General features: G+C 39.5%; 1 protein-coding gene across 1 annotated transcript; it reads left to right on the top strand.

Moving 5' to 3' along the window:
* The first annotated feature begins 652 nt into the window (after positions 1-652).
* On the top strand, positions 653-1,660 carry LOC140824181 (uncharacterized). The gene has a single exon (XM_073185777.1). The coding sequence runs from the start codon at positions 653-655 to the stop codon at positions 1,658-1,660; it is 1,008 nt and encodes a 335-aa protein (XP_073041878.1).
* The last annotated feature ends 22,300 nt before the right edge of the window (positions 1,661-23,960 follow it).

The raw sequence follows: 23,960 nt of genomic DNA, 5'->3' as shown, positions 1-23,960 counted from the left end.
TATGTGGATGTATATGTATTATTTGTTATCCATGTTTAGAACGTGTTGAGTCTTTAGACTCACTAGGTTTGTATGATGCAGGATTTGATGATTTTGGAGGCGGTGACGATTGAGTCGATCGAGTGCAGCAGTACACACCCGAGGGCCTTTATGTTTCCGCACTAGCTAGATAGATTTAAGGATTTAAAGATTTTGCTAATGATTTTTATTAAAGTTATTTTTATGCTTTATTACTAGCCGATCTTTTCGAAGGTCGATTTAGGAATTTTGGTTAGCCGATGATTTAGGATTTTATTTCATGCACTTGAGATTTAAATTGTTAAATTATTATGATTCATGTTTATGTTAATTTATTTTATTTAGTTTAATAGTTAGAATTTATGATTAAAGATTAGCAACGAAAAAAAAATTAGAGGTCGTTTCAGTTGGTATCAGAGCCAGGTTTTCCCAAAAGGGTTGTGTACTGTCACTTCGAGAAGCTCAAGAAATCACGCCTCAAATATGTGAGTTTTTACTGCTTTATATTTTATATGCTTAAAATTCTTTTAAATGTTTATATGATACATGTTATACATGTTAGTTGCGTGTTGCAAAAAAAAAAAAAAAAAATTTAATGCATATTGGTTACGTGGTTTGGACGACGTATACAGAGATGCCTCCTAGAAGGAATGTGCTTAGGACTGATGAGGGTAGACAGGAGGAGGATATCCCACAGCCTCCACCTGGTCAGGATGCTAGTGCCCGTGTACTAGCCGGTATGGCCCGTTTCTTTGAGCAACACGTAGGGAATGGAGCAATGGGTAGGCCAGAGCCAGTATATGAGCGTTTCAGGAGGATGCACCCCGATGAGTTCCATGGCACTACTGATCCATTTATGGCTGAGGGATGGATTAGATCATTAGAGGTAATATTTCGTTATATGGACATGACGGACGCCGATCGCGTTCGATGTACTATCTACCTGTTGAAAGGCGACGCTTCCTTATGGTGGGAGGGAGCGGAGCGAGGAGTGAATATGGCGACTTTGACTTGGGAAGGATTCAAGAGAGTGTTCTATGACAAGTACTTCACATCCGATGTTCGTTCTAGGCTTAAGAGAGAGTTTATGAGTCTCCGTCAGGGGGATTGGACTGTTGCCGAGTTTGTGCAGAAGTTTGATAGGGGCTGTCACTTTATGCCCTTGATTGCCAATGATCCTGCTGAAAAATTACGACATTTTCTAGATGGTTTGAGGCCGACTATCCGACGCGATGTGACACTTGTCGATCCTGCTGATTATACTACCGCCGTTGCCAGGGCTCTTAGAGCCGAGCAGTCATTGAAGGATATCGATTGGGAGATGCAGCGAAAGAGGAACCGTGCTCAGCAAGCTAATCAGAGTAATAAGAAGCCTCATACGGGACCTTCTAAGCAACCAGAACCACCAAAATCACAAGGACAACCACCTAAAGGAAATGTTCCGAAAGCCGATGAAAAACCACTTTGCAAGGAGTGCAATCGTCCACATTATGGCAAGTGCATGTGGGGCACCTTCAAGTGCTTCAAGTGCGGGGAGTTGGGACACAAGGCTGCGGATTGCACCAAGCCTAGGCAACCCATGACCGGAAGAGTCTATGTGATGCAAGCTACAGAAGATGAGACAGAGCCGACACTACACTGATTTCGAGGTAACCTAGCTGTTTAACATTTTTCTATGCTCTTCTTGCATGAAATGTTAAATTGGGTGATGGGATTTGATGGGGATATTGAAGAACTTAGAGGAAAATAGGATGCATGCGCTACTTGAGCTAGATTTAGGAGTCGACATTGAGAATTTTTGGGTTAGAATTGCAATTTTCAAGATTTTGAGGACTGAATTGAAAAGTAAGATTTAAGCTAGAGGTTAAGTTTGAGGTGGATGAAGGAATCTAAACTTTTCAATCATCAAGTCAAGAAAAATTTCGAGGTCGAAATTCTAGTTAAGGGGGGGAGAATTGTAACGTCCGAAAAATCAGTCCACGTAAACCACATGCATGCAAAAATATTTTAATTGCTTAATTGTTTTATTTAATTGCTTTTAAATGCTAGCATGATGTTTATTATATGATTAAATATAGGATTGCATGATTAAATGATTATGTGACATGTTTTCATGAAATTAAAGATTTTGCACGAATATTCGATAATAGGTAAGGGAAGGAGACCGGGGACGACCAAGACAAGAATATGTATTTTTATTTAAATAGTGGCAAGGCTTCCTAATATGATTAAAAATGATTTAATTTTCCGAAAAATATTGGAGTTCGAATTTATTTTACGAGTTGAGCTCGATTTTTCCCGGGAAGCCGGTTTTGGGCAAACAAGGAGTTTTAAAAGATCAAAAATATTATTTTGAGAAAAATTATTTTATAAACTTTTATTATTTAATTAATTAAGTATTATTGGGCTCAATTTAATGATTTAAAGAAGGCCCAATTACCCTTAATCATACAAGCCCAAACCAAAGCCCATTTAACTTGTTAAATTAATTATAAATAAGTGATTTAGGTTTTGAAAACACCACAACCCTTGGCACCTTTCAGCCGAAAATTTCACACACAAGCACATACTGATTTTCGAAATTAAGGAGGAGAAAAAGGCTAGGAGTTCTTCGTCGTCCGGTCGTCCAACGTCGCACCCTCGCCGAAGATCGTATATTCGAGCGTTATAAACGCAAAGGCACGTTTCTAAACCTTTTTAAAACATCATACAAATCATATTATGTGTGTTTTATTTGATTATGCATGAAAAATATATGGGTTCGATTATTTTACGGTATGATACGTATTTTTAACGTTTTTACGATTTTACGCTTATTTTAAAAGAATCGTTATGAACCCAACGGATACGCTGCCAGTACATGATAAAATATGATAAATTATGGACAAAACATGATAAATATTGAAGAGAAATAAGATGGAATCGTAGGAAAATTCAGAAATAAGAACCGTGAGTTTTGTTGGAGTTTGTGTGCATGTTATGGTTCAAGGGGCTTGTTTCTTTGCATGGGTTGGTGGGGCTCAACCAGGGCTCGTCCAGGGTTAGGGGTGGTCTCGGTCTAGGGCTGGGTTGGGTCCTAGAGTGGCTAGGGTTCGAGATCTAGGCTTGGGGAAGGAGTCCACCCGAAGTGGGACTCCTCCCATATTCACGCGCAGTAGGCTGTTCGGGGGAGAAGAGGGGGAGCGCGGCTGGCCTGGGGGCGAGCCAGGGTGGTCCATGAGGGTCTTAGGATGATGTGCAGGGGTCGGGCCAGGGGCTGGAGTGGCTTGGGTCACTGCTGGCTCGAGCCAACGAGAGAAACGCGAGGAAGCTGCATGGAGCGCAGGTTGTGGTTCTTGCTTTCAGGTGGTTTGCTGCAGGGGTGGAATGGCTTGGGCTGGTCTGGGTAGGGGCTGGCCGTGGTCCAGGGTCGGTTAGGGTCAGCTGGGTTCGGTGGTGACTCGGCTGGAGGTGTCCTAGTTGGGTTAGGAGTCCTATGAGTGCTAGGAGACTCACGCCCAACACTAGCAGATTTTAGGTGAATTTCCAGAGGGCTTTTGAGCGGGCCAGGGCCGGGTTTTTGGGCTGGGCTTGCACAGTACGATCCCTAGGTGAGTTGGCAAGGGTTTGGCTCGAGGTGGCTCGGGCGTGGCTCGAGTAAATTGGGAGATGGCTCGGGTAGTTCGATAATGGGTCAATATTTCGAATTTAATAACAAAAATTGAATCCATGGGTCCACGGATGTGGCTCATGACTTGGAAGGTTAGAATAAATATTAAAAATGCTATGTTTAAAATTTGGGATCAAAATAACGAGTTTTGGATTTATTCGGAATTTAATCGTCGCACGAAACGTCAATTAACGAGTTAATTGAAACGCCTAGTTTTAAGCTTTATAAAATTATGAAAAATTAGGGATAAGATTAAATAATTATTAAAAGTCTAATTTTTTTAATTTGGAAATTTTATATTAAGGTTTGGTTTAATTCGGGATTAAAACGCGTTAATATGTCTTATTTAAAGATTAATTTAAAAGTCATCGATTTAAGCCAAATAAAAATATGAGAAAATTCATGTAAGCTTAAATAATTATTTAGAATAATCTCATGTCATTAAAAGTGAGAAAAAGATAAATTCGAGAATTTTTACGTCCAGGGGCAAAACGGTAATTTTACACTTAGGAAAATACGAAAACGCTTGGCAGCGTCCCGAAGGATCATAATGCATGTAAAATGATATTTTATGATTTATTATGATGATTTTGTTGATAATATGTATTTTTACGATTTATGGTAAAGCTGTGCAATTTATACTATCTGAAATGCTATTTTTGGAAAGCTGTCGTATTTTATGATTTTAAAATAAAAGGAAAAATATTTTGAGGGGTGTGAATTGACTGTGACAAAAGATATGATTTATGATATATGATTTTGTGGGGATAACGTGAGGGGAAAAGGCCCCAGAGGGAACCTATTTACGGGAAAAGGCCCCAGAGGGAACCCATGTTTGGGAAAAGGCCCCCGAGGGAACCCGTCTATGGGAAAAGGCCCCCGAGGGAACCCCAACGATCGTATTTCCACGGTGTAGCCTAGTGCACACCCCTATGGGCCATGTGGAGCTAAGACTGCAGTCGACCAAATGATAAAAGCTAGTCACTTTCAAGGATCAAACTTCACCCAAAATGATATATGATTGAAAGCTTTACGATTTTAATGATTTTATGATATATGATTCATAATGATGATTATAGCTTATTTTAAATGATTTTTACAAGATTTATTTACGCTTAAAGTTATTTTAAAATGATTTTACTAGTTATGATTTAATTATGCTCAAATGATTTTTAATGGTATATTATTTTCAAAGGATTATTTTAAATAAAAATATGATTTTTAAATGTATGTGGATGTATATGTATTATTTGTTATCCATGTTTAGAACGTGTTGAGTCTTTAGACTCACTAGGTTTGTATGATGCAGGATTTGATGATTTTGGAGGCGGTGACGATTGAGTCGATCGAGTGCAGCAGTACACACCCGAGGGCCTTTATGTTTCCGCACTAGCTAGATAGATTTAAGGATTTAAAGATTTTGCTAATGATTTTTATTAAAGTTATTTTTATGCTTTATTACTAGCCGATCTTTTCGAAGGTCGATTTAGGAATTTTGGTTAGCCGATGATTTAGGATTTTATTTCATGCACTTGAGATTTAAATTGTTAAATTATTATGATTCATGTTTATGTTAATTTATTTTATTTAGTTTAATAGTTAGAATTTATGATTAAAGATTAGCAACGAAAAAAAAATTAGAGGTCGTTTCAGTATTAAAGTACAACAAGCTAATCTAAGGTTCAACTACTAAAGTCCAGTAATAAAACCAAGTCTACTGTAAGTCCGGAATCACCACGCTACACTCGTCTTCTCTCATCATCATCTTGACCCTGATCCAGCCCCACCTGTTGCCATGCACACATACAAAACAAGACAACAGCCGGATAACTCCGGTGAGAATAAATCCCAGTATAACACATGGTAAACATGTATATACAAAAAATAGTTCATGAAACATGCTGTCATGAATAAAATCAAAACATTAGATTTCATAAGCTATGAAATCTAATCACAACAAGCAGGCACGTCAAATCAGCTAAACATGCATATCACCAACCTAAATCATAAAAACATGCTAGCACAACTGGAAGTAATAACGATGGGTCCCATGATCTAGGAGCCACATCCATATGTGCATGCAGTCTTAATCAAATCATGTCTAGACTCGACTCAACTATAACTCTAGGGATCCCGTAATGAATAAGACGTCAATGGCTGTTACCTACTCAACCGATCGTGGTAACTGTACGTCTTATTCCTAGACTTCGGCCATGGCTGTATCGTGGTGCTACAATAGGACAATGTCTGCTCCTATGTACGATACACCGAAATATACTCCCCATGTCGAATCAGAAATATACTAAGTCTGTAATAAATCTTCTGATTTCTTTCTTTCTGTATTCTCTGTTAGCGATTCAGACGTATCAGTACAATTTCTGCCAACATTTCTGCACAAATTCTGTCACGACTGATCTAATCTGTCTATATCGTACCTGTCTGTTCGAATCCCATACATTCTCAGTCAGCAAAATGAACCCTGAATCTACTACAATGCATTTCTGACACTATCTGTGATTTCAGACTCAGTATAAACAAATCAGTTAATAACATAAAGTAAAGAAAAAATACCTACCTGGTATTCGGCTCTGACTATCAATATCAATTCTGTTATACAATTCTGTAACATTCTGACATCATGACACAATCAGTCTAATACAGACCACAAAATCACATATCTGTTTCTCTGACCGATACTCTGCTCTAATTATCGAAATACTGTTCTGACCACTCTGATCACGTTTCTGAACTGCTGAAATTCTCGAATTCATCTCTGATACAAGCTGAACTGTATATACTCTCAACGGTTCATAAAATATGTATCAATACTGATTCAAAATAACATTAATCTATACTAATCTAGTCAATATATAGGATTGTAAGTTCTAACAATACTATCGATTCTGACAAATCAATCAAATGTTCATGCCATTATGATCAACTGCTATAAATCATCTGCCAATATAATATGCTCCCCAACCAATACAAGATATCACGAATACTGATTTAGAACAATAACAATACACTGCAGATATAAAGCAATAATCGAATAAGATAATCTGTCAAATCAGACATAATCCATTTCTGACAATTCTGACATTTCCGAATTTCTGATCTTTCTGATATCTGTATCTGATCAGTCACTGATCACAATATCAACTGTCTCAAAATCAATCAGTATACTAACATCAGATATCATTTATTCTGAATACAATCTGTTTCAAACAAAATACATATCTGAACAATTTCTGTATACAAGAATCATAATTCTCAGAATATTTATAACGATCTTTCACATATTCTTTCAATTCATCTTGTATCATTCTATACACTCAATATCATTCTGTACTGAATTCTAAAACAACAATCAGTATCTGATCTGAATTCAATTCTGAAATCTATCTTTTTGATATCAAGAAAATCTAATATCTGATCTAGGCAAACATCAGCCAACTCATACATCATTGGCAAATCTGCCAATTCTAGGCTCGATTTCAGTGAATCTACTGAATACATAAGGATGCAATCTGCTCCTTTCTGTACTAATCGAGTCATATATAATACAGATATCAAAGGAATTCCAAATCTAGAATTCGTACTAGGGTATCTCCACTGATCAGTCCTCTCTGGTCTGAATCTTACCATTTCTGGAACAATTCTACAATATGTCTGTACTTGTTCAGCATATGCATATCAATAATGCGTTCAAATCAGAAACACAAGTACATCACAATCTATTTCTATTTCATTCTCATCTCACTGTAGTATACAATATATACAGAAATTTCTGATATCATCATTTCCTCCACAAGAAAGGACATCAATACGACAGTACCAACAAACCCAACAGATACATCATATCTCCATGCTACCCCATCAAATGTAATAATATGAAATGCATTAGTATATATATCAATACATATGCATCATCATCATTAAAGAATAGTACCTGTTGTACGTTCTGAAGCTACTTCTCAGTCGTGATTCTTTGACAATTCTGTTCCCTAAAATTTTCGGGAACTTCTTTGAGGACAAACTCTCGCAAAGTGTCCCGACTGTTTACAGGCATTGCATCTACTAAGTACTCCTTGACAGTGTTCTGTGGAATGTCTTCCTCCGCAAGTTCTGCAGTATACTCCAGTATAACTCGGACTGGAAACACTGGAGCTAGATGAACTACTCTGTCCACCTCCTAATTTCTTACACTGTTTCTTTTCGATCTTCAATGGTTCTTTCTTTTTACCACTGCTACTGCCAATCTCAACTCTGGAAGGCAGTTGTTGTGGATTCGGTGCTGGAAGATCAAACGATGCTCCCTGATGTCCTATCAGAACCGTTTCTGCTCTTTTGGCTCTGTTCAATGTATCAGCAAAACTATTCGATTGCTTCACACTCACCAATGTACGTATTTCTGGATTCAATCCCTGAATGAACTGGCTAGACATCGCATCATCATTTCTAGCCACAAGAGGGGCAAAACGTAATAAGGTGAAGAACTGAGCCAAATACTCATCAATACTCATTTGATTCTGTCTCAGGTTTGTAAATTCTGCACTTCTATCCTGTCTGTACGATGTAGGGAAGAATCTTTGATAAAATTCAAATTTAAAAATCTTCCACGAAATCACTGAACGGTTTTGTTCTAAAGCTCCTTTGGTTAGTAACCACCATCTTCTTGCAGTCTCTTGCAATTGGTTCTCAATCAGGTTAACTCTACACTCATCTGTGAAACCAAGGAATTCAAACACCATTTCTGTCTCCTCAAGCCAATTCTCACAATCTACTGACGTCTCAGTTCCTTTCAGAATCGGCGGTTGAAACGACTGAAATCTCTTCATCTGCGTTTCTATCGGAGTCTCTGATACATCTATCTGTTCAGTCGAAGTACTGCCCCTTTCTGGAAATCTCCGAGGCGGTATATCTGAATATCAAACAGATTAGTACCCAATCTATACAGTCTGTCTCAGCCCTCCTCTGATCATATACCTCTGATCCAGACTCGGTTCTGATTCAGGCTTAACCATTACATGCTGCAATCAACTCAGATAACAAACAACATGTAATAGGGAAAGCGATAAATCATGCTAGCACATATAATGTAAGTCAACATTAACATAATTCTCATGCTAGCAATTACATGCAAGGAAAGAAAATTCAATCTACCCCGCTCATTCTCTTCTATCTCAGTCTAAAGAATCTATCAACTCTGACTATCTCAATCTAAAGGATCTATCGCTCTGATACCACCTGTTGTGGGGACCCGGGCTCTAACTCAATTCTTTTGGGATTTATTGGATCTTTGCTCGAAAATGTGGGTCAAATTTTTTGCTTTTAACATAAACTCAAATGTATAATTAAAGCCTAACATGTCTCTATATTAATTAAACAACATAATGTACCTACAAGTCTGTCTAGTACAATCATACGCTAGTGTTTAAATACCAACTACAAATATCAGTAGTATAAGTCTAATAAGTAAACACTAGAAATCTTCAACGCCCGAGATCTCCACGCTATCATCAATCTCTCATCTAGCTCGAGACCCAGATCCTGCCCCACCTGTTGCCATGCACACATACAGACAAGACAACAGCTGGATAACTCCGGTGAGAACAAATCCCAGTATAAAACATGGTAAGCATGTACAGAAACAATCTAAATCATAAAACATGCTATCATGAACATATTCAAAAGTAATAGATTTCATAATCTATGAAATCAAATCAAAATAAGCATGCAACCCAATTCAGATACACATGCAATTTAAATCAAGTCATATAAACATGCTGTCATGACTGAAAGCAATAAACATGGATTTCATAGTCTATGAAACCACATTCATAACCACATGCAGTTCTAGTCAACTCATGTCTAGACTCGACTCAACTATATCTCTAGGGATCCCGGGGTGAATAAGACGTCACTGTCTGTCACCTACCCTCCCAATCGAGGTGACGTACGTCTTATTCCTAGACTTCGGTCATATCTGTATCGAATAATCTACAATAGGAGGGTGTCTGCTCCTATGTAACGATACACCGAACGTCTAGAAGCCTGACTATCTGTCAAACTTTCCTATCTCAAATGCAATGTATAACAATCTGTAAACAAAGCATGCTCTTTTCAAAAGATTTGAATATAAGTCTATAAACAAATCATAATCATATCAAAAGATAAACAATAATCAAGTATGTGATTTTATTGGGAAACTCAAATGAGATCTGATTTGAGTTATATCTTCCCAGATATCACATGAATTATACCTTTGTCGTCCCAGTCTGACGCAGACGAAGTCTTGTATTCAACTCTGTCCATATCAACTCTGAAATGACAATATCGAATACACTGTATCAGTAAATAACTCAATACACAATCTGTTCTGATCAATACTCAACTCAGTACATAATCTGATCAAGATCTGAACAATGTACAATCTGATTCATATCAATAATATCAAAATCTAATCAAAATCATATCTGAATCTGATCAATCTAACTCAACTGATGTTTCGACGGTATCATATTACAGTCTGAATAACCCCGTCAATCTGAATATCACAAATATAATACTGGAACTCATAATCCGTGTCAACATAATTCATACTCTGAATATTAACACAATTCTGATATAGAATCTCAGTCAATATCTTTCAAAAATCATAATAATTACAGAAACGGTCTGTTCTTAAATCTGACTTCAATTCTATAATGTCTACGGTAGCAGAAACACCATATCTGAATCACATGCAATTCTAGCAACATCATATTTTCAAAACATCTCAAAACGTAACAAAACTTACGTCCTTGTATAGATCGTGTCACGAGGGGAACGACACTACTTTCAGATTCGAATTCTGATAGACGGATCTTCCACAATCGCAAATCAAAAAGGCGTAAGGATTTTTCTCTCAAATCCTCGACCTCCTCTTCTGAATATCTGAAGAAAACGTGTCATTCCACTTATATTTATACTGCATGCAAAACTAGAAACGTGGCATCATTTTTGGTTCTGCACGTCGCACCGCGGGTGCGGTAACATATGCACCGCGGGTGCGCTTCAGTCTCGTCGATTCTATCCAGATTTCCCGAAGCTTGACCGCGGGTGCGCTGCTTACACGACCGCGGGTGCGGTGTCATCAGCGCGGGTGCGCTCCGTCTAATACCGCGGGTGCGGTGTGGCTACGGGATTTTCTTGCCAACTTACTGTTCATTTACCGCGGGTGCGGTGATGCCTGGCACCGCGGGTGCGGTGCTGCATTTCCAAGAATTTCTTATTTTTCCATCCTGGCAACCGTTATAAGCTTATCTTATGATTTCTCATAATTTCTGGGCATTACATTTCTCCCCCTCTAAGATCTGAGTTCGTCCCTGAACTCATAAGAAATCAATTCAGATATACGAGAAGAAATGTATACTAGAGTTTAAATCGAAACTCAAATGCCTAATCCCCATCTGGAATACGAATTCATGAAGTATAACATCATAATACCTCTAAACTCATCTCAGTGAATCCGTTCTGAAATCTCTTTCTGTAGCAACTTTTGATTTCAAATCTGGAATAAGACTTCATAAAGTATGCTATCATACTACTTCTTAAAGTAACTCTGACAGAATCAATCTTGCTATATTGGTTATACAACATCTGTATAAACCAATCTACAGCTTATCACATATCCGTATCTTCAGCTGTTATCACCTCTGTTTATTTCAAACAAAGACATATACAATCTTCGACCCCAAATACCAATCATCATCATCCAATGTTGGTTTATGACATCTGTTCATTCTGAACTATCTTTATCTTTCTTCGAATTTTCTTCAAAAGAAATCTGTAGTATTCACTATATACTGTCTTGCCTATAACTATCTCATTACCCATCTGATAAGCTGATAGTTACTGTCACGCAGTGATAATAAGTCATATCAATTAGTTCTAACATCCAGCATCAGTTCTCTGGATATCTTCCAATATCTGGATCATACACTCTGACTGTCTGTCAATCTGTGAATAATCTGCAAAATAACTTATGGTATGGTCTGCCATAATTGCAAACTTAATCACAATCACAATCTGATATAGTCTACTTCTACACTCTAGTCACTCTGACTATGTTCTGACATCAATCTGTGTCATTTGGTTCTGTTTGTACATCATCTTGTACAAACTAATAGATATAGATTGAACAATCTGTCAATCATAATCATATTATATCCTAATCTGGAAAATATTGGGATAATCTTATTACGAAATCCATCGAAATATACTCCCCATGTCGAATCAGAAATATACTAAGTCTGTAATAAATCTTCTGATTTCTTTCTTTCTGTATTCTCTGTTAGCGATTCAGACGTATCAGTACAATTTCTGCCAACATTTCTGCACAAATTCTGTCACGACTGATCTAATCTGTCTATATCGTACCTGTCTGTTCGAATCCCATACATTCTCAGTCAGCAAAATGAACACTGAATCTACTACAATGCATTTCTGACACTATCTGTGATTTCAGACTCAGTATAAACAAATCAGTTAATAACATAAAGTAAAGAAAAAATACCTACCTGGTATTCGGCTCTGACTATCAATATCAATTCTGTTATACAATTCTGTAACATTCTGACATCATGACACAATCAGTCTAATACAGACCACAAAATCACATATCTGTTTCTCTGACCGATACTCTGCTCTAATTATCGAAATACTGTTCTGACCACTCTGATCACGTTTCTGAACTGCTGAAATTCTCGAATTCATCTCTGATACAAGCTGAACTGTATATACTCTCAACGGTTCATAAAATCTGTATCAATACTGATTCAAAATAACATTAATCTATACTAATCTAGTCAATATATAGGATTGTAAGTTCTAACAATACTATCGATTCTGACAAATCAATCAAATGTTCATGCCATTATGATCAACTGCTATAAATCATCTGCCAATATAATATGCTCCCCAACCAATACAAGATATCACGAATACTGATTTAGAACAATAACAATACACTGCAGATATAAAGCAATAATCGAATAAGATAATCTGTCAAATCAGACATAATCCATTTCTGACAATTCTGACATTTCTGAATTTCTGATCTTTCTGATATCTGTATCTGATCAGTCACTGATCACAATATCAACTGTCTCAAAATCAATCAGTATACTAACATCAGATATCATTTATTCTGAATACAATCTGTTTCAAACAAAATACATATCTGAACAATTTCTGTATACAAGAATCATAATTCTCAGAATATTTATAACGATCTTTCACATATTCTTTCAATTCATCTTGTATCATTCTATACACTCAATATCATTCTGTACTGAATTCTAAAACAACAATCAGTATCTGATCTGAATTCAATTCTGAAATCTATCTTTTTGATATCAAGCAAATCTAATATCTGATCTAGGCAAACATCAGCCAACTCATACATCATTGGCAAATCTGCCAATTCTAGGCTCGATTTCAGTGAATCTACTGAATACATAAGGATGCAATCTGCTCCTTTCTGTACTAATCGAGTCATATACAATACAGATATCAAAGGAATTCCAAATCTAGAATTCGTACTAGGGTATCTCCACTGATCAGTCCTCTCTGGTCTGAATCTTACCATTTCTGGAACAATTCTACAATATGTCTGTACTTGTTCAGCATATGCATATCAATAATGCGTTCAAATCAGAAACACAAGTACATCACAATCTATTTCTATTTCATTCTCATCTCACTGTAGTATACAATATATACAGAAATTTCTGATATCATCATTTCCTCCACAAGAAAGGACATCAATACTACAGTACCAACAAACCCAACAGATACATCATATCTCCATGCTACCCCATCAAATGTAATCATATGAAATGCATTAGTATATATATCAATACATATGCATCATCATCATTAAAGAATAGTACCTGTTGTACGTTCTGAAGCTACTTCTCAGTCGTGATTCTTTGACAATTCTGTTCCCTAAAATTTTCGGGAACTTCTTTGAGGACAAACTCTCGCAAAGTGTCCCGACTGTTTACAGACATTGCATCTACTAAGTACTCCTTGACAGTGTTCTGTGGAATGTCTTCCTCCGCAAGTTCTGCAGTATACTCCAGTATAACTCGGACTGGAAACACTGGAGCTAGATGAACTACTCTGTCCACCTCCTAATTTCTTACACTGTTTCTTTTCGATCTTCAATGGTTCTTTCTTTTTACCACTGCTACTGCCAATCTCAACTCTGGAAGGCAGTTGTTGTGGATTCGGTGCTGGAAGGTCAAACGATGCTCCCTGATGTCCTATCAGAACCGTTTCTGCTCTTTTGGCTCTGTTCAATGTATCAGCAAAACTATTCGATTGCTTCACACTCACCAATGTACGTATTTCTGGATTCAATCCCTGAATGAACTGGCTAGACATCGCATCATCATTTCTAGCCACAAGAGGGGCAAAACGTAATAAGGTGAAGAACTGAGCCAAATACTCATCAATACTCATTTGATTCTGTCTCAGGTTTGTAAATTCTGCACTTCTATCCTGTCTGTACGATGTAGGGAAGAATCTTTGATAAAATTCAAATTTAAAAATCTTCCACGAAATCACTGAACGGTTTTGTTCTAAAGCTCCTTTGGTTAGTAACCACCATCTTCTTGCAGTCTCTTGCAATTGGTTCTCAATCAGGTTAACTCTACACTCATCTGTGAAACCAAGGAATTCAAACACCATTTCTGTCTCCTCAAGCCAATTCTCACAATCTACTGACGTCTCAGTTCCTTTCAGAATCGGCGGTTGAAACGACTGAAATCTCTTCATCTGCGTTTCTATCGGAGTCTCTGATACATCTATCTGTTCAGTCGAAGTACTGCCCCTTTCTGGAAATCTCCGAGGCGGTATATCTGAATATCAAACAGATTAGTACCCAATCTATACAGTCTGTCTCAGCCCTCCTCTGATCATATACCTCTGATCCAGACTCGGTTCTGATTCAGGCTTAACCATTACATGCTGCAATCAACTCAGATAACAAACAACATGTAATAGGGAAAGCGATAAATCATGCTAGCACATATAATGTAAGTCAACATTAACATAATTCTCATGCTAGCAATTACATGCAAGGAAAGAAAATTCAATCTACCCCGCTCATTCTCTTCTATCTCAGTCTAAAGAATCTATCAACTCTGACTATCTCAATCTAAAGGATCTATCGCTCTGATACCACCTGTTGTGGGGACCCGGGCTCTAACTCAATTCTTTTGGGATTTATTGGATCTTTGCTCGAAAACGTGGGTCAAATTTTTTGCTTTTAACATAAACTCAAATGTATAATTAAAGCCTAACATGTCTCTATATTAATTAAACAACATAATGTACCTACAAGTCTGTCTAGTACAATCATACGCTAGTGTTTAAATACCAACTACAAATATCAGTAGTATAAGTCTAATAAGTAAACACTAGAAATCTTCAACGCCCGAGATCTCCACGCTATCATCAATCTCTCATCTAGCTCGAGACCCAGATCCTGCCCCACCTGTTGCCATGCACACATACAGACAAGACAACAGCCGGATAACTCCGGTGAGAACAAATCCCAGTATAAAACATGGTAAGCATGTACAGAAACAATCTAAATCATAAAACATGCTATCATGAACATATTCAAAAGTAATAGATTTCATAATCTATGAAATCAAATCAAAATAAGCATGCAACCCAATTCAGATACACATGCAATTTAAATCAAGTCATATAAACATGCTGTCATGACTGAAAGCAATAAACATGGATTTCATAGTCTATGAAACCACATTCATAACCACATGCAGTTCTAGTCAACTCATGTCTAGACTCGACTCAACTATATCTCTAGGGATCCCGGGGTGAATAAGACGTCACTGTCTGTCACCTACCCTCCCAATCGAGGTGACGTACGTCTTATTCCTAGACTTCGGTCATATCTGTATCGAATAATCTACAATAGGAGGGTGTCTGCTCCTATGTAACGATACACCGAACGTCTAGAAACCTGACTATCTGTCAAACTTTCCTATCTCAAATGCAATGTATAACAATCTGTAAACAAAGCATGCTCTTTTCAAAAGATTTGAATATAAGTCTATAAACAAATCATAATCATATCAAAAGATAAACAATAATCAAGTATGTGATTTTATTGGGAAACTCAAATGAGATCTGATTTGAGTTATATCTTCCCAGATATCACATGAATTATACCTTTGTCGTCCCAGTCTGACGCAGACGAAGTCTTGTATTCAACTCTGTCCATATCAACTCTGAAATGACAATATCGAATACACTGTATCAGTAAATAACTCAATACACAATCTGTTCTGATCAATACTCAACTCAGTACATAATCTGATCAAGATCTGAACAATGTACAATCTGATTCATATCAATAATATCAAAATCTAATCAAAATCATATCTGAATCTGATCAATCTAACTCAACTAATGTTTCGACGGTATCATATTACAGTCTGAATAACCCCGTCAATCTGAATATCACAAATATAATACTGGAACTCATAATCCGTGTCAACATAATTCATACTCTGAATATTAACACAATTCTGATATAGAATCTCAGTCAATATCTTTCAAAAATCATAATAATTACAGAAACGGTCTGTTCTTAAATCTGACTTCAATTCTATAATGTCTACGGTAGCAGAAACACCATATCTGAATCACATGCAATTCTAGCAACATCATATTTTCAAAACATCTCAAAACGTAACAAAACTTACGTCCTTGTATAGATCGTGTCACGAGGGGAACGACACTACTTTCAGATTCGAATTCTGATAGACGGATCTTCCACAATCGCAAATCAAAAAGGCGTAAGGATTTTTCTCTCAAATCCTCGACCTCCTCTTCTGAATATCTGAAGAAAACGTGTCATTCCACTTATATTTATACTGCATGCAAAACTAGAAACGTGGCATCATTTTTGGTTCTGCACGTCGCACCGCGGGTGCGGTAACATATGCACCGCGGGTGCGCTTCAGTCTCGTCGATTCTATCCAGATTTCCCGAAGCTTGACCGCGGGTGCGCTGCTTACACGACCGCGGGTGCGGTGTCATCAGCGCGGGTGCGCTCCGTCTAATACCGCGGGTGCGGTGTGGCTACGGGATTTTCTTGCCAACTTACTGTTCATTTACCGCGGGTGCGGTGATGCCTGGCACCGCGGGTGCGGTGCTGCATTTCCAAGAATTTCTTATTTTTCCATCCTGGCAACCGTTATAAGCTTATCTTATGATTTCTCATAATTTCTGGGCATTACACTACAAGAGCTAGCTAAGGATGTAAGTATTATCCATTTTCAGCATGTTTCGAAATAATGATGTTGGGGAAATTCAGATTTGAGTTAAAATATGAGTTCGTGATATATTGAGCATGATATATTCGTTGTCGGATCGATTTTCGGACACCGTAGGCTATTGTTTCGATTTTCAGCATGTGTTAAGTTACGGTTGTTCAGATTTCAGCCTATGTATTGAGGTGTGATGAGATTATGAGTTGATTATGATCGAGTATGATATTCTTGAGTTATCGGTATCGAAGAATTATGCCGTTACGCCGTCGAATTGCATTGAAACCGATGTTAGCTTTGTATATTGATTTGCTTGAGATGTATATGATTGAAGTGCACATTGTTTATGCCATTTCAGATTTGTATTGGCTATTGTGAACTCGAGACTTCGACTACGACACCGACTATTCGATAAGAAAGGTATAATTCATGTGGTCACGGGATTGCACAACTCGATTCAGATTTGATACGAGTTTCCCCAAATCACATACTAGATTGTTATTACATTTGATTATGTAATGCGTTGTTTATTGATTTATATTCGAGTCCTGAGATAGGAGAGATTGGCAGACTTGCCAAAACTAGACGTTTCGGTGTATCGTCGCATAGGAGTAGATTTACTCTATGTGCAGACCCTCGATACAGAGTTGACCGAAGTCTAGGAATAAGACGTACCGTTGCCCCGAGTGGTTGGGTAGGTAACAGACCGTCTTATTCACACCGGGATCCCTAGATTAGAAATGAGTCGAGTCAAGATTTAAATGTTGAATACAGATTTGTATTCTTCTACATGTTTAGATTTATATTCATGTTACTTGATACCTATGCTATGCTTTTGTACATGATTTATTACATTGCATGCATCCATGTTTTATACTGGGATATGTTCTCACCGGAGTTATCTGGCTGTTGTCGTGTCTGTATGTTTGCATGGCAACAGGTGGGGCAGGATCGGGGTCACGAGCTAGATGAGAGATGATGATAGCGTGGAGATCTCGGGCATTGCAGATTACTAGTGTTTCCTTATGAAACTTGTACTACTTATGTTTGTAGTTGTCATTTGAACACTAGTGAATGTTTGTACTAGACAGATATGTATGTACATTATGTTGTTTATTTCAGTTAACGACATGTTATGCTTTATCTAGACATTTGAATTAATGTTAAAAGCAAATTTTTGACCCACATTTTCGAACAAAGATCCAATTAAATCCCAAAAGAATTGAGTTAGAGCCCGGGTCCCCACAACAGGTGGTATAAGAGCCGTAGGTTCTGTAGACTGAGATAGAGTAGAATGAGCGGGGTAGATCGAGTCATCTTCCTTGCTTTTGAGATGCTAGCATGATTATTGCTTTCCCTATTATATGTTGTGTTGTATTATCTGAATTGATTTACAGCATTTCAAGCCTGAATCAGAACCGATTCTCGATCAGAGGTTATGATCAGAGGAGGGCTGAGACAGATGATATTGATTATGTACTAATCAGTTTGATAATCAGATTTATGCCGCCTAGACGAGTGCCACAGCCAGAGCAGGGTAGCACATCAGGTGTACAGATGGACGTCACCGCTACACCGATGGAGACTTTATTGAAGAGATTCCAGTCTTTCCATCCGCCTACCCTGAAGGGCACAGAGAGTGCAGTAGAGTGCGAGAGCTGGCTTGATGATATCGAGATGTTGTTTGAGTCTTTGGCATATACTGATGAGCGACGTGTGAAACTGATAGGGCATCAGATGCAGGAGGTTGCCAAGAGTTGGTGGTTGACTACGAAGAGAGCCTTGGAGCACCGAGTCATTGACATCACGTGGAAAGTTTTCAAGGATGAGTTCTATCAGCGCTTCTTCCCCGTCTCCTACCGGAAAGATAAGGGAGCTGAATTTGCGAATCTGAAGCAGGGATAGTGGAACATCGAGGAGTATGTTGCTAAATTTTCTGCATTGCTACGATTTGCACCGCATGTGGCCGGGAACGATGAGGCAGTGGCCGATCAGTTCATCAACGGGCTGAATCCCGATGTCTTTACTTTGGTGAACACGGGCCGGCCTAGTACTTTTTCAGAGGCATTGAACCGAGCAAAGGGAGCAGAGGCTGGCTTGATCAGGCAGCGAGGGGCTTCCTACGGTGTTCAGGGGCAGAGACCGCCACAGTCCACGACCGTACAGTTTCCACCACCTCCTCCTCGTTTTGACAGCGGAGCTAGTGGTAGTGGTAAGAAGGACTTTCTGAAGGCTAAAGGCAAACAGTTTAAGAAATCTGGGAGTAGTTCATCGAGTTCGAGTGGATCTCGACAGAGAGGTCAGGGGTCAGATTATAGTGGCGCATACTGTGGTTCGTGCGGAGGGCGACATGCGACGGAGCAGTGTCAAGGAGTTATGGGACGCTGCAACATCTGTAGGCAACAGGGACACTTCGCTAGAGTTTGTCCCCAGAGAGGTGCACAACGATGCCAGAGCACCGGATCATCAGCACCAGCGCCACAGATGGAGAGACAGGCATCTTCTGTGCACTCCTTTCAGCCACCCTCCACACAGACCCAGCAGAGACCAGGAGGTAGTCAGACTGTGAGTCAGCCTCCCAGACAGCAGGCACGTGTTTTTGCCCTGACAGAGGAGCAGGCGCAGGAGGCGCCAGATGACGTCATTGCAGGTAGCTGTTTTCTTTGCGGTTATCCTGCATATGTGTTGATTGACACAGGTGCATCTCATACATTCATCTCTGAACATTTTGCATTGAGACATGCATTGCCTGTTGAGTCGATGTCTACGGTAGTGTATATAGCTTCTCCGTTGGGAAGTGGTTTGATATCTGTGACTACTGTTAGACACTGTATGCTTCAGTTTGAGGGGCATGAGATTGATCTTGATTGTGTAGTACTTGGTTTAGCTGATTTTGACTGTATAGTTGGCATAGACATGTTGACCAAGTACAAGGCCACTGTAGATTGTTTCCACAAGATTGTCAGATTCAGACCCGAAATGACAGACGAGTGGAAATTTTACGGCAAGGGTTCCAGATCTCGGATTCCCTTAGTATCTGCTCTGACTATGAGTAGATTGCTTCAGAGAGGAGCAGAGGGCTTTCTCGTATATTCAGTAGATTTACTGAAGTCGAGCCCAGCATTGGCAGATTTGCCAGTGGTTTGCGAGTTTGGAGATGTTTTTCCTGATGAGATTCCAGGGTTGCCTCCGGTTCGAGAGGTTGATTTCAGCATAGATCTTATGCCCGGTTCTGTTCCTATTTCGAGAGCTCCGTATAGGATGGCACCGATAGAACTGAAAGAGTTGAAAGCACAGTTGGAAGATCTTTTGTCCAAGGGATATATCAGACCCAGTGTATCTCCTTGGGGTGCTCCGGTGCTTTTCGTTAGAAAGAAAGATGGTTCGATGCGACTGTGTATTGATTACAGACAGTTGAACAAGGCAACAGTGAAGAACAAATATCCGTTGCCGCGCATCGACGATTTATTTGACCAGTTACAGGGATCTTCGGTATATTCGAAGATTGATTTGAGATCAGGGTATCATCAGCTCCGAGTTAGAGACGTTGATATTCCGAAGACTGCATTCCGAACCAGGTATGGGCATTACGAGTTTATTGTTATGCCTTTCGGTTTGACGAATGCACCAGCGGTTTTCATGAGTTTGATGAACCGTATTTTTCAGAGATATTTAGATGAATTTGTGATTGTGTTTATTGACGACATTTTGGTGTATTCGAAGAGTTTGACTGAGCATGCAGATCACCTGAGGATTGTATTGAAGACTTTGAGGAATGAGCGGTTGTATGCCAAACTGTCCAAGTGTGAATTCTGGTTGCGACAGGTTGTCTTCTTGGGGCATATTATATCTGGAGATGGTATTGCGGTAGATCCGAGTAAAGTTGAGGCTGTGATCAGTTGGCCGAGACCGACTTCTGTGCCTGAGATACGCAGTTTCATGGGTTTAGCCGGGTATTATCATCGTTTTATCCTAGATTTCTCCAGTATAGCGAAGCCTATCACCCAGTTGACACAGAAGAATATGCCATTTGTGTGGTCCGAAGATTGTGAAGCCAGTTTTGTAGAGCTGAAGAAGAGGCTGACTAGTGCGCCTGTCTTGACGATTCCTGCAGGTACAGGTGAGTTCGTTGTATACTGTGACGCATCTCACAGAGGGTTAGGATGTGTTCTTATGCAGAGAGGGCACGTGATAGCGTACGCCTCTAGACAGCTGAAGCCGCACGAGACTCGTTATCCGATTCATGATCTTGAATTGGCGGCGATTGTTTTTGCACTTAAGATCTGGCGTCATTATCTGTATGGCGAGAAATTTGAGATCTATTCCGATCATAAGAGCCTGAAATATCTCTTTTCTCAGTCAGAGTTGAACATGAGGCAGCGACGATGGCTTGATCTGCTGAAAGATTTTGATTGCGAGATCAAGTACCATCCAGGAAAGTCAAATGCAGCGGCAGACGCATTGAGTCGAAAGGTATGTGCTCTTTCCTTGTCGACTGTAGGTGTATCGAATTTAGTGGAAGATTGTTGCTTGTCTGGATTGATATTTGATACAAATAGTAGACCGTTGCGACTTGCGGCGATTCAGATTGAGCCAGATCTGATTTCGAGGATCAAAGAAGCACAAAGAACTGATCCGAGCGTGCAGAGATCGATTGATATGGTCAGAGCTGGTCATATATCAGAATATCAGATCAGAGATTCTGTTCTGTATGTGAATAACCGCTTAGTAGTGCTAGAGATTTCAGATTTGAAACGACAGATCATGTCAGAGGCACACTGTAGTCGGTTCAGCATTCATCCTGGAGGCAGGAAGATGTACAATGATTTGAAGACACAATTCTGGTGGAAACAGATGAAGACAGACATTGCAGAATTCGTGTCTAGATGCCTGAATTGCCAGCAGGTGAAGGCAGAAAGAAAGAAGCCCGGAGGTTTACTTCAGAGTTTGTCTGTTCCTGAATGGAAATGGGACCACATTTCTATGGACTTCGTGACGAAGTTACCTCGATCTTCGCGGGGCTGTGACGCGATTTGGGTTGTGATAGACAGACTGACCAAATCAGCGTGTTTTATTCCGTACAGGATGACCTATCGACATGATCAAATGGCAGAGTTGTATGTCAGAGAGGTCGTTAGATTGCATGGTGTGCCGAAGTCGATCGTATCAGATCGTGATCCACGATTCACTTCTCACTTTTGGCACAGCTTGCAGCAGGCTTTGGGTACGACTTTACACCTGAGCACTGCTTATCATCCCCAGACAGACGGACAGTCAGAGCGGACTATCCAGACTTTAGAGGACATGCTGAGAGCTGTAGTACTAGATTTGGTACTAGTTGGCAAGACTCATTGCCGTTGTGTGAGCTTTCATACAACAACAGCTATCAGACGAGCATAGAGATGGCACCGTTCGAAGCTTTATACGGAAAGAAGTGCAGATCTCCGTTGTACTGGGATGATATTTCTGAAGTACCAGTGTTGGGGCCTGATATGATTCGTGAGATGACAGAGAAAGTGAAGATCGTTCAGAAGCGAATGAAGACGGCACAGGATAGGCAAGCGAAGTACGCCAATATTAGACGCAGACCGTTAGTATTCGAACAGGGAGACAGAGTATTTCTGAAGATTTCACCTTTCAGTGGCGTTGTCAGATTTGGCAAGCGAGGAAAGTTGTCTCCTAGATACGTCGGTCCGTATGAGATTCTTGAGAAAATTGGCGATCGAGCTTACAGACTTGCTCTTCCTCCTTCACTGTCCGGTATACATGATGTTTTTCATGTATCGTTGTTGCGCAAATATATGCCGGATGATTCTCATGTCATTCAACCAGACGAAGCTGAGCTAGATCAGACTTTGAGCTATGTTGAGCGACCGATTCAGATTCTTGATCGGAAAGAGAAACAGCTCAGAACAAAGACTATTCCGCTTGTGAAGATTCAGTGGAGTCGTCATGGCGTCGAGGAAGCAACTTGGAAGACGGAGTCTGAGATGAGACAGAGGCATCCCGAGCTATTCTTATGATGTGAGTCTTTCTTCCAACTTTGACTTTACTTTTTTGTGTATACTTGCGTGATTACTGGTTTATGAGTTCGAGGACGAACTCTTGTCTAAGAAGGGGGAGAAATGTAAGGCTCGAGAATTATTCGTTGTCATTGATGTTAGACTTGTGGAAATAAGAATGCATGAATTATGAGATTTTGAGCAGCAGGGCCGAAGCCACATCGCACCCGCGGTGTTAGAGATACAGCACCCGCGGTGCATTGAGAGGAAATTAGTGAAATTGTGCGAACAGACACCGCACCCGCGGTGCTAGCAAGACCGCACCCGCGGTGTGAGACCGCACCCGCGGTCATGTAAGGACCGCACCCGCGGTCTAAGAATTCCAGAAAATAATATTGATGCCGAGAGCACAGCGCACCCGCACTCTTGAGTTGCCGCACCCGCGGTTTGCATGCGAAAATGCCACCTTTGAATTTCGTTTTGACACATGGCTTGGGGTATATAAGCTTGCATGACACCTCATTTTCTTCATCTGATCAGCAAGTAGGAACCGAGAGAGCTTGGAGGGAGGAGCTTTCATTCTTTTGATCTTTAACTTGAGAGTTTGAATGATTTAGCCGTCCGAATTAGATTCCGAGTTGAGATTCTTGTTTCTCTCTACAAGAGCTAGCTAAGGATGTAAGTATTATCCATTTTCAGCATGTTTCGAAATAATGATGTTGGGGAAATTCAGATTTGAGTTAAAATATGAGTTCGTGATATATTGAGCATGATATATTCGTTGTCGGATCGATTTTCGGACACCGTAGGCTATTGTTTCGATTTTCAGCATGTGTTAAGTTACGGTTGTTCAGATTTCAGCCTATGTATTGAGGTGTGATGAGATTATGAGTTGATTATGATCGAGTATGATATTCTTGAGTTATCGGTATCGAAGAA

Source organism: Primulina eburnea, chromosome 2 (genome assembly GCF_022965805.1).
Source record: "Primulina eburnea isolate SZY01 chromosome 2, ASM2296580v1, whole genome shotgun sequence".
NCBI lineage: Eukaryota > Viridiplantae > Streptophyta > Magnoliopsida > Lamiales > Gesneriaceae > Primulina > Primulina eburnea.
Note: the sequence above shows the minus strand (reverse complement) of the source record. Positions and strands in the feature narration are given on the sequence as shown.

What these genes read in the sequence shown, in the direction of transcription:
- LOC140824181 (XM_073185777.1), top strand. Translation starts at nt 653, where the DNA reads ATGCCTCCTAGAAGGAATGTGCTTAGGACTGATGAGGGTAGACAGGAG.